Genomic DNA, 17550 nt, shown 5'->3' on the forward strand with positions numbered 1-17550 from the left:
TGCATATGTACACATACCCAAATGCTTTTCTTTGTCATATAGCTATGTAAACCTTCTCAAAATTAAAGCATCTTTGTGGGAGAACTTCAATTCCATGAGATACTTCCAATTTTCCTTTATTGTTTTTCTCTCTTTAAGGCAAACAATACAGAAACATTGAACATCATCATCAAAGAATCTTGAATTTTGAAGAGATTTTGCATTTTGAAATACTGCAAATGTATTTATAAAAGGCACACAAGAAATCAATTGCTTTGAGAAAATCGCAGGCTGAGCAAGGGCCAAATGGACCCATAAATTTAGTCTTTTCCAATGAGCAACCTCATCACAAAATGCCTTAAAAAACTGTCAAGTTCCAACTTTTAAAAATGCATTTTTTGTCTCCTGCTGTTCTTATTGGCATGATTTTTCAGAACTGCATTCCACTAGTATGGAAGTTAGAAGACTTCCAATTTCCAGTCTAAAAAATTATGCAGGCCATATTTTATATCTGTGATCCTTTAGCTCCTCTCTCTCCCCCATCTTTACTTTCTGGATGAATTTTACAGGGTGAAATCACACTCCTTCTCAGCTTATGCTTTGCTGTTTGAAACAAGCTAGCCTCCTTTAATAGAACTTTAATTAGATTTTTTTTTTTGCTTAAAAATAAATTTCATACTTGTAGAAATCCAAGCGTGTACTAGTTCTTCCTAGTAGGGGGGCACTGACACATGAAGGAAAATGCAACAGTGATGAAATAAAGGTGACACATTTCAACCCTCCTGTCTTTCTCCTCCAGTTTTCCTTCCCCCACATAAATACAGCTTGGGGAGTCTGTGTACAGATTTGGCACTATTTGTCAGCACCCAAACAAGCTGTAAAATAAATCACACAACCTAATTTTAGTTCTGGCTGGCAAAGCCAACATTGTTGCTACCCTAATGCTCGTAATTTGGCTCAGTGAAAAATGCTTTGGAGGCAGAAATGTTTAATTACTTCAAAGGCTGTTGGCCGACTAAGGCTCAACAGGCTTCCAGCTGGCAAAGGCAGGAGGGGTTCTGTTCTCCATCCGAGAGGAAGGTTGCTTTAGGATGAAGTCACACAAAATCCTGAAATTGATATAGGGCTTGTCGTATTTATGGGCATGGGATGGCAAACTTTGCCCTACCAACGAGCCCTACAGAGCTTTTGCCGCTTTGCTCAACCTCATCACTGAAAACTACCAACCAACTCCACTGTTTGAGGAGATTTAATGAGGAGTTTTGAGGAGATCTAAACTCTTATTGCCATTATTTGAAGCACTGTTCATAGAAACTTGCTCGGATTAGGGCATGTGTTTGAGGGTACAGGGTTGAGGGCACTACGTTGTACTAGTGCTGAATCTGCTTTCAGCAACACACTTCAAGTTTTTCACTTTTTTTTTTTTTAAATTCTGGAATAAGCACAGTGAGCCATATAAATGATTATTTAACGTTACAAATCGGATTATTTTAATATAAATACATTTTAATTAATTGTGGCTGTGCCCAAAGCGCTCCACTCATGTCTTCAGTCACCGTACTTGCTGATGTTGAAAATACCACTGCAAGGATGAGGCAAGAAAACATTTCCTGCGCCTCTGCACAATGTTTTCTGAAATAACCTTTTGTCTCCTCACACAGTTTTCCTGAACCATCGTCGCTGCGCTTGTGCCGCGGCCCCACGGACACCGAGAGAGCGCGGGCTCCCTGCGCCAGGTTGCTGAGGGCTTGTGAGAGCGCTCCCCTCCCACACAGCCCCGCCCCTCCACACGGCAGCCACCATGCAGGTAACCCCCCCCGTCCCCCCCCCGCGCTCCTTCCCCGTTGCCTCTCCCGGCCGCCTCCCCCACATCCCCCCGCAAGGCCCGGCCCGCCGGACGAGACCATGAGGGAGCAGCGGGGGGGGGGGAACACTGAGACACTGAGCAGCAACCGCGTCAGGCGCCCCCCTCCCTCTCTCCCTCCCTCCGCCCGCCATCGCGCGCCGCGTCCGTTTCCGGCGCGCGCTCGTTCCCGCTCCGCCGCCGCGGGGAGGCGCGCAGGTAACGGGCAGGGGCCGGGGGTGGCGGAGCGGAGCCCTCAACACCCCCCCCTCCCCCCCCCCCCGCGGCCGTTACCTCCGGAGCCCCCCCCCCCGGCCTGTGAGGGGCCTTGGTGGATGGTGGCAGGACCCCGGGGCTGCTGCCGGGCGTTGCTGTCTGATTTGCAGTGAGCAGGGATGAGGGTTACTGCCATTTTCTGCCCGCTTGAACTTTGCCTGCGGCAGAAGCGTGCAGGCTGCTTCAAAATTAAGCGGTTTAGCGGTTTGTTGTTTTGTATAAATCATTTTATGCTTTATCTGAGCAAGGTATTGTGACCTTAAGGGGGCAGGAGTAATCAACCACAATTATGTAAGCGTAGGGAGCTGTTACAATCCGTGTTGAGCTCCTGTGCAGGTTTATGGGGGTATTTGCTCATGATGTTCCCATTGCAGTATGGCTGTGGTGGTTGGCACTTCAGAAATGATAAAAAGTGCTGTTTATAGAATTCTAGAGACGCTTAGATGTGTGTTTTGATATATTTTGAAAGGTCTTTCGGTGTATTAGTATGCAGGCTCAGAAATGTGTATTTCTTCGTGTGTACTTTTAGGTTGACTAAGGCACCAGTACTAACATCTCACTTCCTTTCAGGTACCTCATCGATAGCTTGCAGTGGCAATGGAGGCAATGATGCAAACTGTGTGCTAATCACCACATAAACCAAAATATTCATAGCTGTACAATACTCTTTCAATACAATTCAATGCCTAACATTTCGGAAGAGGAAAAGGAGAATGGTTCTGGAAACAATGGAAACACTGGAAAGAAACCTGGAAAAGAATCCCCAGAAGCTTCTCTTCATGATCCCGTAAAGCCATACTGCATGTCAGATACCTCCACTGCATCGCTGGTGTCTAGGGGAGATGGGCATTACCCATGGGGATGTCCTGTGACTCATACACGAGAGAAATTTTATACCATTTGCTCAGACTATGCTTTTTTAAACAGAGTAACATCTATTTGTAAAAGCCCAAGTGCTTCAGTTAGTGCCTGCCTGTCAAGCAGTGCTGCCTTAAACGTTGGAAATAACACACCTAGCTTGCTGGGTGTTCAAACTGGTGCTTCAGACATAATCTACGGTGAAGATGCTAACTTGGAAGACTTGTCTGGCAGTCTTGGAAAGCTTCCGCTGGCATGGGAAATAGACAAGTCAGAATTCAACAGCGTGACCACAAACCATAAGAACAAAGCAGGTGAGGTGGTGGACGTTGGATGTTGTGTTAGAGAAAGGATTCATTTCAGAGCTTGCTTTTGGAGAGGGAAGGTCAGCAACTCACATTGCTTGAGTGCTGTAGGAGAGCCTGCACCTCATTTCAAACAACTTGCTCATCAGCAAAGGAGAGAGTGAGGTAGGAGGAATGAAAGCCAAATGTAGCTGCCTGGATAAGTGGCTCTAAAACAAGGCTCGCTTGTACTTTACTGTGTGGGTTGGTTTTTTTTTTTGTTGTTTTGGTGGCTTTTAAAAACTTCTGTAGTAGAAGTGTTATGCAATGATTATTTCTACCTGTTAAGTACAGTTTTGTCACTTGCAGAAGTGTTTGAGGATACTTCATAGATATGTTTTGAAAATAAAGGTGTGCTTTATTCATGACAAGAAGTAAATGAAATTATTAATTATCTAGGAAAGCAGTTGGTTTCTCTAATGAAGTTGTGTATATTTTCATTTGCTGTATGGTTACGCTATTAGGGGGCCCATTTCGTTATGGTTGGCTTTGCTGCCTCCTATGTGCTTTCTCAGACTGCTGGTGTGAATCACGCTCACATACACACATGGTTTTGTTTTGTAATTCTTTGCTTATCTACATCTGCTTATAGCTTTTTTTTTTTTTTTTTTTCCTTAATGTGTTGGCTAGCTAGTCAAATTGCAGTTTTATGTATCTTATTGTGAGACCAGTCTAGCAAAACTTAAATAGGAATTTGGAAAATTGCCATTGTTTTTTTCATGTGTACAGGTAGTGTCCTTAAACATAAGAAGCAATGATAACATCTTCCAGGATGGTCAGTTTCTCTAAAATGTATTATATTTTATTTGGATATGAAGACTTCATAATTGAACAAATATTTCTACTCTAACACATGACCGAACTCTGTTTTTTCACTGCCTCAGTGGCTTTAGGGGTGTATTATTCTTACTGAATGGGTGTATAAGTTTTAAGTTTTTCAGAAAGTAGCTGGTCACACAGCTTGGCTTTGAAAAGCAAATGTTCAATTATATTTTTCCATGCATTTAATGTTCTGGATGTAATGTTCTGTAATGTTCTGTTCATGTTGGTCTCTCTAGTCTGGCAACATATTTTCAGCCTTTTAGGATCTTCACAGAATGTGTTTCTGGGACAGCTGATAAAACTCATCAGGAAGTTTTCAGATTGACTGCCTTCTCTGAACAGTTGAGCAGATTATCATTTATTCTTTCCAGAGAAACATGCCATTGTTTATATACCTAATGGGTGCTTTGGGATTTTACAAATCCCAAATAACCAATAACCCAAATGGTTACTTTATCCATCAATTAATGTTTAGTCCCAGTTTGCACGTACTAACACAGCCATCATCTGTTATTTGAGGTGCATACTATTACTAAAAGTATGTATGGAGAAAGATGTAAAAGGTAAACAGGATTCCTCATTTATTTCTGAAATCTGCTTTGCAGGCAACATGAAGAAACAAGCAACAAAGAAAAAATCTGTGGAAAAAAAAAGCAAACAACACAGGGAGTGTCCTCAGCGCTCTGCTCTTGAGGATGTGAAGGAGAGGAAAGTGTTGGACCTCCGGAGATGGTAGTATTTATGAAATGCATTTAAGGTTATCCCTGTAAAATTTATAGATAGACACCATTGCTGGTTCTTTTATTTAAGACTCCCGAGTTACATCTTAATCATTTTTAATAGATCTACTCTATGGGCTTGTTAAACATATGCACACTAAATCTCTTACTTTCTAAAGTAAAGAAAGAAGAAGAGCTTCCCTCCCATCTTCTGAAATTCTAAAAACATTTTTGTTTTTAAATAACTTCTCCTTTCAATATGGAAAAAAATTATGTGAGGGTTCAGTGTTTAAAAAAGTTGCAAGCTCACAAGCATGGTCATGCAAAAATTAAGTGTCGAGCTGATACATCTATTACTCCTGATTTTTGTTTTAAGTTGGAAATACTAGATCAGAATCTGTCAGTTCTCTCAATGTATATCATATGAACATAGTTCACTTAGTTTAATGAACTCCTCTGGTTCTTATTGTATGTCTGTGACGTTAGGAAGTTAGACTAGAGAATCTGCAGCCCAGACAGCATTCTTTGTTAGATTGTCACAAACTCAGTTTACTAGAAGATCATATGTTAGAAGAGACAGGATCAAACTATGTTGTATTAGTGTAGAACCGTTTTTCCTACAGGATCGTCTGTACAGAACTCCTATGGTGCTGCTAGAAATTTGACCTGTTTGTATTATAGTGAGATATGATATCTGACAAGCATAAAGAAATGTATTAGTATGTTTGCTCCTTTTTGTCTGTTTAAGTATGCATTCTTTTATACAATCAGAGTGAAACCTTGTAGTAGAGCTTGGCACCTCAGGGGCATGACACAAAGAAAAGAAGTTCAGGTTGCTCAAGTAACCAAGTAAAGAATTCTTACTGATGTGTTTGTTGTTCTTGTTGTTTTAGGTATTGTATTAGCCGACCTCAGTATAAAACTTCTTGTGGAATTTCTTCATTAGTATCTTGCTGGAATTTCTTATATAGTACGCTGGGAGCTGGCAGGTAAGTCACACTTACTTTTTTCCTCTAAAGAGTCTAAAATGTGGTGTTAATTTCTTTATTAAACATCTTTATTTCCAGTTTGCCACCTATTACTCAAGAAGAAGCTTTACACATACTGGGTTTTCAACCCCCATTTGAAGACATTAGGTTTGGTCCATTTACTGGAAATACAACTTTAATGAGGTATGGTTGATTCTTTTGATGCAGCCAAATAGTTAATATATGCAAAACTGTCATGATAAAAACTAGATCATACAATCTCTAAAGACGCAGTAGTAATTAATCTATTTTAAAAAAAAATAGTTGTCTTAAGTTTTAAAATAGCAGAGCATATCTGGGTGCTCTGACAGTATCCAATGCAACTTTTCAAAGGGTTTTTACACTAGCTGTTATGTATGGTGCAGGTGTTGTTAGATCATGAGAACATGAAATTGTATTAATTTTTTTCTTTCAATTTGATTAATGGTTGTATAATACTCCAATGAATCCATCTCGTGGTTAGGAAATTTGTTCTTTACCTTCGTTTTGTTCTTTACCCTCATTTTCTTGTCTTTGTTAAATGCCTGTTATTGTCATTAAAATAGCCTGAAATGGCTCTTCATACATTAGTAGCTTTGTGTAAAAAAAAAAAAAAAAAAATATAAAAAAATGAGATAATGAGTTCATTGAGCAAAGGAGCTATTTAGACCCATATTCACCCAGACATCTCATCCTGGAATTACAGAAGGCTTGAACTTTCAAATTATTTCCTTTCTGCTCTGCTGCTTCCTGATTTTGAGGAGTTAGGTCTAAAATCTTTGTCCATTTCATGTTTTACTAAACTCAGAAAACTTTTAGAATTAAACAGAGCCTCCAGGTTTGAACATCTTAAAAAGGCTTTGGTGTGTTACCCATTTATGAGATTCAAAAATCTTGCAGTTTTGTACTAGCCTTGTGAATCATATTTGATCTAGTTAGTATTTTTTGAATGTAATATATATGTTTTGGCACAGAATGTGGGCACTAGATTGAAAATGTGGGAGCAGTCTGTTCTTAAATAGTAGCATACTGTCTAGATCATTGAAGACTGTCATGAAAACTTCCTTCTGTGCCTTAGAAGACTCAGATACAGATTTTGCATCTCTTAGGAGTATGTCAGCCGTTATAGAACAAGTCGACAGAATATTCTGTCTCTTTATGCCAACAGTCTGTATAGCAAAAAGTAATACCTGGCATCCTTCTTTCTGTTCCCTGCTGAGTGCTCTATGTGCTGCAGAAAAGTTACCTTCATTTATCTATTTGTTTTTCTTGCTGGTCAAATCATTTTAAGCATTTGGCAGACTGGAAAACAGGAGGACTGAGAGACAAACCCATCATAACATAGTTTTATGACTGAGGTACTATCTTTGGGGAGGTGAATTTGAATCTTGTAATGCTGTGAAGTAAATACCTGAGACAAAATCCTCTTGTCAGATCTGCTGTCACTTTCTGCTGTGAGGAGTTCTGGTACTGGACTTCTGTAATGCTTTGGGAATGTAAAATTTATATGACAGAAGCCCAACATGATAGGCAGAATGTCCCACTGAAGTCTCCTGCCTTCTAATGTCTTAGAAAATTCCTGTTGTACACCTTACAAATCATGGCTAAAGCTTAGCACTTAATAATTTGAGAGCCTTTCTAAAGGCTGAGTAATTGAAAGTTAGATGTGACTGAATTCTACAGAATAGGACCAACATTTCTAAATCTAGCCCTTTGTTTATTATGGTTCTATATCAGGTCTGGAAAAGCAAAGTGAAAGAAAAGGTTATGAATATTTATTTACGTTCATAGAATGATCCATTTGTATTATGTACCCTGGTCATCTGCAATTTGTATACTAGTGTGGCAGGTGCTTAGTAATACACTGAGGCTTGTTTTCTAAACTGCCCAGCAGAGAGAAGTGTGAGAAAAGAAAATTGCATTTAATAACTACTGAGTTACTACAATCTTTAAGCTTATTGTTTCAGATGGTTTAGGCAAATAAATGATCACTTCCATATCAAGGGATGCTCATATGTTCTGTATAAACCTCATGGGAAGAACAAGACAGCTGGAGAAACTGGTAAGCAGCTAATCTTAAAACATTCATCTTACAGTATATAAAGTGAAAAGTCCCACAATGTGCAGCATTTGACAGGATAAATTGTTAGTATTGTTTCCAGTTTCAGATAAGGTATCAAATAACTCCAAATTGCCTGATTTTTCTAATTTTACTTTTTCCCTTATTTTGCTAATACTTTCATCTGTAATCTTTAAAAAATAAGATGCATTCTCTGATTCTGTGTGGTTTCAATCACAAAGATGGAATTTTAAGGTATCCAGTTTTCCTAGAAGAGGTATTTGCTGTAATGCCAGGGGAGCAGCACATTTTTATTTCAATGTTTTGGAAATCTCTGTATAAAAATTTAGAATATACAGCACCAAAGTATTATTGTAATACCTTTATTAAATGTTTTGTATTTCTAAAAATACACATTTAAGTTAGTGCACTCATTTGTTATACCTGCCATTAGCTAGCATTTGACTCTAAATATTAGGTAATTACTTTTAAGTTGCTGCTCAAGCTGCATTTTTATGCATGCTTTTAAGTGTGCTATCTAAAGAGAAGTTAGGGTTTTATATACAGTTTATTAGCCTTTGGCTCAGTTTGGCTGTTTGTCTTCTAACTGGAAGGGTAGTTTAAAAGGATAAAACCATGATGAAAAAAGTTATGGGGCAGATTATTAAAATGAGAATCCCAGCAAACTGTTCTTCACTTATCAATTGTTGTGTGTTCAGCTATTTTTTGAAATTCTTAAATGGGATACTATGTTTCAGCGTTTTTTCTCACATTCCCTGAAACTGAGCCGTGTAGTTATGTTACAGAATATGGTATCCTCAATATGGGAGGTAATTCCGAGACTCTTAAGGAGCTCATGACACCTAAGTGTTTGAAAGCTTTCAGGTGTTTCAGTAGTGTCATTGCTATCTGACTTCGTCTGACTAGAGCAGTGGGATTGCCTTATGTTGCAATGTGTATTTCCTAAGTTGAGATACTTTTGCTTTTTTTTTTTTTTTTGAGAAAAAAGTAATTTGTAATATGTTTTTGATCTAAATATAATGCATACTGTATATTCAATTTCTCTAGAAAAGACTGTAGGACAGATCTTAACTTTTTTTTTTCTATTAGGCAGGACACAAACTAGGTTACAAGTTTTAAATGAGCACTGTATTTTGTGTGCGCTGTGAGATCATGTCCTTTAATTGGAAAACAAACGAACAAAAAAAAACAACAACAAAAAGCAGGTGTAACTATTTTATATTAGGAAATAAGTCTCTTTTTCTAAATATGATATGAAGGATCCAAAGCACCGTGGATTGTAACATTAACTTTCTTTTGTAGCCTTGGGAGCCCTCGCAAAGCTAACACGTGGACTGAAAGAGGAATCAATGGCCTACATCTACCATTGCCAGAACCATTATTTTTGTCCAATTGGATTTGAAGCAACCCCAGTAAAAGCTAGTAAAGCATATAGGTAAGATGATATGCTTATGCTTATCTTAGGGGAAAAATGTACAAAAAGAATTTCCTGTGAAGTTGATAGCATTATTTACCCTAAAATAACATTTCATTGTATGTTGTAAAAGTATTTATGTTTGAAATAGCAAAACACTGCTGTAGTTTGAAAGGATTGACTTAACAAAACTAAACACAACTGAACAAGCTAGATTGAGAGAATTTAAACAGAAAACTGTAAGGGTACTAAGATGATGCTAAAAGATGTGTAAGTAAGGTAGTTATCCACCTGAAGGGCAAATGAAGAAAGCTAGCCTGAAAAATACAACCTTGTATACTGGAAAAAGTAAGGTGACTGCAGGTGAGTTTGTGTGTGACTTTCTCTATAAATGAGAAGCAAAAAGCCTAGCAGTGATAGTAATCCATTGTGAAGTAAATATGAAATCTGTAACTGCAGAAACAAATGGTTGTAGATGGGGAGAACAGGATCTTGTAGTACAGCCAGCAGTATGGTGATCATGTACCTTTTTTTTTTTTTTCAGTGTTGACTAAGAAAGATGATGATGATAAAATGGGAATTTAAGGTTTAGGAAAATAAAGCTAACTGAACAATTTGTTACCAAGAATCTTGAAAAGAGGGAGAGGGAGAAGCTTGAAGGGATCTCTGAACTGTCATAGGATGTTTGGCTCTTAAACAACTCTTCCAATGAGGAAGTAGTTTTGAAAGACCAGGAGAAACTTTATTTGCCAATTGTTTTAGAATGAAAATATGACAACTTGAATAATTTCAGATTTGTCAGGGTGACAGGATTACTCAGGGTAAAATAATGGGAGAATTGATACAGGTTTAAAACAAGGGTAATATCATTGGTATTCATACTGAATTTAGGGGATATCCTTGATTTAAAAAACAAAAACAAGCACAGATTGTCTCAAGATTTTGAACATTTTCAGCCTTAGCAAATTTTATCTGAGATTTTGTAAGGCATTCTACTTGCTGCTGTATGATACGCTGAGTGTAGTTTTGCAGTGGTTTAACCCAGCTGGCAGCTAAACACCACACGGCCGTTCGGTCTCCCTCCCCTCCTCCCTCTCTGGGATGGGGGAGAGAAACGGGAAAGTAAAGCCCGTGAGTTGAGATAAAGACAGTTTATTAAGACAGGAAAATAATAATAACAATAATAATAATAACAACAATGATGATAATAGTACTACTATTAATAAGTTTTGCATTGTTCACAGAATCATATACAATTAAATTGTTTTTCCTGTCTCAAAGTGCTTGCAAGCACAGTATGTGCTGCAGGTTTGTGTTGCGGTCTCAAGGTTCACCTGTTGGTCAATATTTAGTAGTATTATCAATAAGCATAAGAAAATCTCTGACAAAATTAGCAGATACGAATAGCATGGAGTACTAAGCAATGAAGAGAATAGTTGCTGATGCAAGATGAGCCTCATTCTTGCATTTTGCTTACCAAGCAGTCTGTGTTTTGCTGTGTTGAAAGCTGTAGTGTCACATCAAGGAATGAAGAATGCTAGCTTGGCTTCTAAAGTTCAGAGTGGTATTTGTGTGGAGGCAATAAAGCATAATCATATGAATCTCATTTGTTCCCAGCATAAGGCTGTGACCAAGGGGTTAATGAAAGCTTTTAGTATATGAACAAAAGAATACAGAAGGTGTGGGTTTTTTAATTACGATTCCATTCATTGACATTGGCATGCCATTTGAGTGACAAGAGTTAAGAAAACGTGCCCCAGATAGAAGTCCAACACATCAATCTGCTTAAGTTTACCAAAAGGTTCATGACTTGCTTACTTCATCACTTACTAAGAATGTGCACTGGGAGAGAAAAGGAGTTAAAAAAAAAAAAAAAAAGTGTACTAGATTGAAAGTGCAGTTAGAGAAGTAGTGTGGTCCAATGTGTGGAAGCTTAAGATGCCTTATATATCTAGTTTGAATTTATATTGGTTAGAAATGAACAAGAGAAATGATTTGGAGATGTACTGTCAGTCACTAGTGATGTTATTTTTAAGTCAGTGTTGGATTTTTTTTTTCTCCATAAAAAAGGTTTTCTGTCCTAAAAACGTAACATGAAGTAATGAGTTTGAGCTTATATACTCTTCTTTTAGGCTTGAGTTCAAACTAGTGAAGCATCCTGTTCTCTTTGTATCTTCTGATATCTTACTGGGAATAATTACGTTTAGACTCCAGAAGCACAGTCAATAGATTCTGTAGCAGTTCTTGCTTACCTGTTTTTGCATTCTAGTTGTAAGAAATTTTTGTTTGAAAATAAAACTAAGAACATTTAAGGTTAAAAAGAAATGGGTAGATAGGCTGCTAGGCTGAGCTTAGTAGACAGTTCTTAGGTCACCCACAGACTTCCTGTATGATCTTAGGTTGCTGGATTTGGACTCGGGAGACCTGGGTTCAGTTCCCAGTTCAACCACAGACTTCCAGTGTGACTTTAGGTAAGTCAATTAATCTATCCTGCGTCTTGGTTTCCTGCCTGTAGAATGATGGCATACATTGTTATTTTACAGGGAATTTTAAGAGCAAGTAAACAAATTGTTGCACATGGTAAGGCCATATGTATGCTGCCTAATGACTACTGCAGAAAATTCTTAGGTTTTGTCATGGCTGAAAATAAATTAGTTTTTCACAGGATAATTACACACGGGAAGTCGCAGAACAAGCCTCCGTATCTCATCAGTCTGCCCTTAGGTCTGTCACGAATTTTCCCTGAACCAGCTACTACAGGCTTTAAGTTTCTTGAAATTAACTAACTTGAATCAGTATCAGTTGAGGGTTTTGTTTTTTACTGCATTGGATGCTTAGGAGGAAGCGGTTGAAGTTACCAGTTATTTTCATCCAGGTTACCCTGTGGCTTTTAGTAATAATTATTAAGTGGGGTGTAGTTTGCAAAGAGTGGAAGGGGCTCTTCCATAGCTCTGGTAGAAGTCAGAACTGGGGAAGAAGTTTGTTCTCCCTCATGTGGCTTTCCACAACTCTTATTTGCATTTTTTTGCATATGTTTTATATTATATTAGACCGGCTAACTGAGTAACACTGTTTTTGAAGAAGATTTGTCTTTCTCCCAAATAATAAGCAATAGCTCTTCTGTCTTGCTTTCAAGTTTTGTGAAACAGAAAGCTTCCCTGTAGGCAATTGAAAATGCTAGAGGAGCTGTTTTTAGTTTGGGTGAGAAAAAAAACAACACAGATACTCCTTAAAGAAAAAAAAAAAAAAAGAGTACATGTATGTATAGAATGTTAATCTCTTTTTTCTTTAGTATGCACAATAAATCTTACTGGGATTGTATCCTCTATTGAACAGAGGTCGTGTCTTGCAGCAAGAAGTAGAGTATTGGATCTTAATTGGAGAGCCAAGCAGAAAACATCCAACGATACACTGTAAAAGGTATGTTACTTGGTAGGAATTCTAAATGTTCTTTCTTTAAGAACAATTTGTATGTATCTGCTCAGAGCTACTGACTGACTTACTTGTTCAAAAGAACAAATATACTGTAGTTTTGAGAGAAACAGGTGCTTTAATGAGAAACTTCTTTTTGACCTCAAGGCTAGCTTGGCAGTTTTAGATCATGCGGCAGGACACGTGTTGGTTGCTGAAAGCCAAAGCCTGTTTCTCTTGAGTGTGACAGAGCTTGTATTAGTCAGGCAGAAAAGACACGCAGGGTGCCTGCAATCATGCCAATTGTGATTTATAGGCCATGTGAACCTTGGATGAGTTTATGCTGCAACTGATGAAGTACTTGGCTGCATGTTGGGGGTGCACTGGATATCTCAACATCTCCTAGCGTAGGTGTAGGTACAACCTGTAATCTGCTGCACTGTTCCCTTATATTCATGATGAAGTCTGTTTCCTAAGAAGTTGATGACTAAATTAGACACACACGCAGAGCTAGATGGTTCTAGATAAAATTCTCATTGATTATATTTGTCATGATAAATTAATTGAACAGTTTTCTCAGCTTTACTTGACATGCGGGTTCATAATGCTTAATATTAATTCCTGGAAGGAGGGAACAGTACAAAAGAATTCTGTTGCTCAGGAAACCAGTTCCAGTTTTACCAAATAAATTCTTCGTTATGCACAGAAGTTAATGCTGGAGTGATTTTTTGTAGTTGTTGCTCCATTGGGAAAAGAGCTGTTTGGAGAAAGAAGAAGCACACAAAACTTGATTTGTTTCCTCTTTATTTTCCCAGTTGTGTTGAAAAAAATTTTTGAAAGCGCTTGTCTGATCTGGTTTCATAGCCAGTCAAATCGATCCCAGTACCTAAAACTTAATTTTCCTTGGTGACCTGACTATATTCACAGCTGTAAATACCTGCATATTTTGGACTCCTGAGATTGAGTGCAACAAAATAAGAAACATATTATGCACTGGTTGCTGTGTTGAAAAACAAAATACTATGCATCCTGCTGATAGATATATGTCCTGTGGTGTATGAGCTACAGATGGCACAGCAAAAGCTTTTTGAATACATAATACAAAGTCTGTAATATTATTTTTGATCATGGAGACATTTGTCTTCCTGCTGTAGTCCCACCAAAAGCTCGCAAAAAGTTGTGTTTCAGGTAGGAGGGGAAAAAGGTTGGGGTGAAAATCTATTTTCTGAACTTGGAAGGTTATGTTAAAGAGAAACAAGTATTTAGACATTGAAAGAACTGGAAAGGTGATGTGAAGGCTTACAGATGTGTAGAATGTGGGGATATTTCTTTCAGTTAGACTAGAAGGAGCTATGAAAGCTTGAAGATCTGAGTAAATGGGGTAGTTTATTACAAATGAGACTTGAATAGAATGGAACCTAAGTTACGGTGAGAGCTGTCTGGTGAACACAGTGGATGAGCAAAATATGGGTTCAAATGAAATACTACAAAACAGCAAGAGGATTAAATACAGTAAAAGGAACGTTTCTCCTTGCCTAAAATGCTTTGTTTCTCCCTTTAACAAACTTTAGCCAAGTAGTAATAATCTTATTCTGCAGGTGGACAGATATTGTCACTGACCTAAATACCCAAAATCCAGAATATCTAGATATTCGACACCTAGAGAGAGGATTGCAGCATCGAAAAACAAAGAAGGTAAGGTAAAGTTAACCAAGGTGGGAGGAAAATTCATGGTAGAGTTTGGGAAACCTATTCATACTTAAGCAGTGTAAGATAACTTTACTAAAAAAAAAAAAAGTGTTAAGTACTGCACAAGACAAGTCAAATGTGGATACTCAAATACCAGTCATTTATATTTACTTGCAGGACAAGATAGGATATAGCAGTAGTCTGGCATATGCTAGGGTAAACAGGATGTCTTTGAATACCATATATTGGTCACAGTATTTAACCTTGTTGGCTTAAAATACAGCTTCAGCGAGTATTGAAATATTCTACAGATAAATTATGGACTCATCTTCTTGATGCATGACTTTCCAGCTGTGTGTAATCTGGAAAGAAAATACGGTAGGGTAGGATCAAATCTAGAAGAATGCATGTGCATCTGTTCTTTTTATTTACTGGTAATACATACAGCTGTCTTTCCAATAGCTAGGCCCATATCTTGTGGGTAAGGGTTGTATTTAACTTCCAGATTAAAAGTCTGTGAGAAATCCAGATCTTCAGTCTATGAGGCTGAAGAGATGATTTCAAATGTGGAGACATTATGGAAGATCGTGTCAGTAACATGAGAAGGGACCGGAGCAAATAATTTGCATGAAGATAGCTGGAGAGTGAAAAGACTAGCAGAAGATAGGTTATACTAGCCCATGAAAGATGAAATAGATAACTTAAAAAGATGAGAAAGACAGTAGTGGAATCTAGAAATTGATCAAAATTGATTGAATAGAAGTTTTTTGTTTGTTTGTTTGTGGGTATGGTGGTGTTGTGGTTGTAGTGTTTTTTTTTTCTGTTTTTTTTTCCTGTTTTAGGAATTCTGTTACGCAGAAGGAACTTTATTTCAAATATCTGCTTATGTTACAAAAGTGTCTATCTGCATTTAATGAATAACCTTTTTACTTCGATTAGGTTGGAGGAAATCTTCATTGCATCATTGCCTTTCAGAGACTTAACTGGCAAAGATTTGGTCCTTGGAATTTTCCATTTGGAAATGTCAGACAGGATAAACAATCCCAAACACAAGGACAAGGTATTGCCAAATCTGAGAGTGAAGACAATATCTCTAAAAAGCAGCACGGACGACTGGGTCGGTCTTTCAGTGCTGGTTTCCATCAAGAATCTACGTGGAAAAAATCTAATCTTCATGAGAGGAGGAACAGTGGGTATCAGAGCTATAATGATTATGATGGAAATGATTAAAATTAACTTCAGATAGTAGAGTTGATATATCAAAGTTAGTTTTAATCAAGACATGGTAGGGATTTATTAGTCCTAGGTTATGTACGAATAAAAATTATTGTTTAAGATACAGCTTCATAATTATTGAATAAATCTGGTTATATGGTTGCAATGGATGAGATCTGATACATAAACTGACACATAAGCACAGACTGTTGTACTTTTTGTAATCAAAAACAAATATGACAGAAAAAACAATCACTTCTTTTGAAATAATTGTACTATATCCTGAGCTGTGAAAACAAAAGAGCAGATTGAAATTAGTCAATGTAATAATCAGACTTAATTGAAAATACTTAATACTCAAAAGCATGAAAATGTAATATGACTTCATAAAAAAGGGTTATTCTGCATATGGTGTAAGGATAAAAGTAAATTAGTTGCCTTTCTTTTCAACAGTCCATTTTATTAAGGCTGCTGATATCCAGTGCAAAGAAAAATCACACAGGTTGGAAAAATACTTGTCAGATTTACAAAGTGAATGTATGTTCTCAGTCTAGTTCCCAGTAGAGTTCTGTCAATCAGATAATCATATTCTGTCAAGTAGGTCCCAGTTCCTTTTCCCTTATCTGGATGCCTGTTTTAGACTGAGGGGAATCACTGGTGGCAGGGATGGGACATTCTTTGCTGCTTTTGCTCTGTGGGTACAGTAGCTGATTTCTTATCCTGGGAGCTCGAGAGCACTGACTTGCATAACACAAGCTTGGGAAATTCAGTTTTATAAAGCTGCCTTTCCCATTAGCCCAACAAGCTGGCTGAACACAGCATTCTCTTGGCAGTTCTTTTCCATGTTCAGTCTTAAAACTGTTGTTTTTGTGCTGCTCTTTTAATTTTGTATGATGGTAATGCAGGTGCCGAAAACTGCTGGCAGTCCTGATATACTGGGGGTCCTGGTGGGCAGCAGGGTGATAATGAGCCAGCACTGTGCCCTTCTGGCCAAGAAGGCCAGTGGCACCCTGGGGTGTATCAGAAGCAGTGTGGTTAGTAGGTTGAGAGAGGTTCTCCTCCCCCTCTACTCTGCCCTGGTGAGACCACATCTGGAATATTGCATCCAGTTCTGGGCCCCTCAGTTCAGGAAGGACGGGGAATTGCTTGAGAGAGCTCTGTGCAGAGCCAAGAGGGTGATTCAGGGAGTGGAGCATCTCCGTTATGAGGAAAGGCTGAGGGAGCTGGGTCTCTAGCTTGGAGGAGACTGAGGGGTGACCTTATTAATGTTTATAAATATGTAAAGAGCGAGTGTCAGGAGGATGGAGCCAGCCTCTTCTCAGTGATACCCAATGACAGGACAAGGGACGATGGGTGCAAGTTGGAACATGGGAGATTCTGCTTAAATATGAGACAAAACTTCTTCACGGTGAGGGTGGCAGAGCACTGGAACAGGTTGCACAGGGGGTTGTGGAGTCTCCTGTGGACACTCAAAACCTGCCTGGATGCGTTCCTGTGTGACCTGATCTTGGTGGTCCTGCTCCAGGAGGGGCGTTGGACTGGACAATCTTTCAAGGTCCCTTCCGATCCCTAATGTTCTGCAATACCTCTAGAGGGCCAGCAAACGATTCAAGTTTTTCCATGTGTCCATGTGCAGTCCCTTTGTTTTTTTCCCTCCCCGGTTTGGAGTTCCTTCAGGTGTTCGCCCAGACCCATCTCAGCCCTGGTGCCCCTGTGCGTGTGGCTGTCTGTGCCTGCACAAGGATTTGTTTCTTTGGCTCAAACTGATTTCTCATGGAACGCAGGGTTTTTGTAGGTCGCTGCTTTTGTTAAACCAAAAACGGGGTACTTTCAGACTTTTGCTCATTCAATAAAATTTGTTTTCTACTTTGTCTTTTGGTCGTTTCTGGAGTG

General features: G+C 38.5%; 1 protein-coding gene across 7 annotated transcripts; it reads left to right on the top strand.

Moving 5' to 3' along the window:
* The first annotated feature begins 1670 nt into the window (after positions 1-1670).
* On the top strand, positions 1671-17528 carry BIVM (basic, immunoglobulin-like variable motif containing). Of its 7 annotated transcripts, none has more exons than XM_068678085.1 (11): positions 1671-1786; positions 2669-3270; positions 4728-4854; positions 5735-5830; positions 5909-6013; positions 7816-7910; positions 9231-9363; positions 11742-11813; positions 12679-12762; positions 14352-14448; positions 15382-17528. In XM_068678085.1, the coding sequence occupies exons 2-11, from the start codon at positions 2781-2783 to the stop codon at positions 15670-15672; spliced, it is 1590 nt and encodes a 529-aa protein (XP_068534186.1). In that variant the 5' UTR covers positions 1671-1786; positions 2669-2780; the 3' UTR covers positions 15673-17528. The 7 variants fall into 7 exon arrangements, with proteins under 7 accessions (XP_068534186.1, XP_068534196.1, XP_068534151.1 ...); XM_068678050.1 differs by lacking the exon at positions 1671-1786 and adding an exon at positions 1849-2041; XM_068678069.1 differs by lacking the exon at positions 1671-1786 and adding an exon at positions 2072-2207.
* The last annotated feature ends 22 nt before the right edge of the window (positions 17529-17550 follow it).

This window comes from Anas acuta, chromosome 1 (genome assembly GCF_963932015.1).
Source record: "Anas acuta chromosome 1, bAnaAcu1.1, whole genome shotgun sequence".
Lineage (NCBI taxonomy): Eukaryota > Metazoa > Chordata > Aves > Anseriformes > Anatidae > Anas > Anas acuta.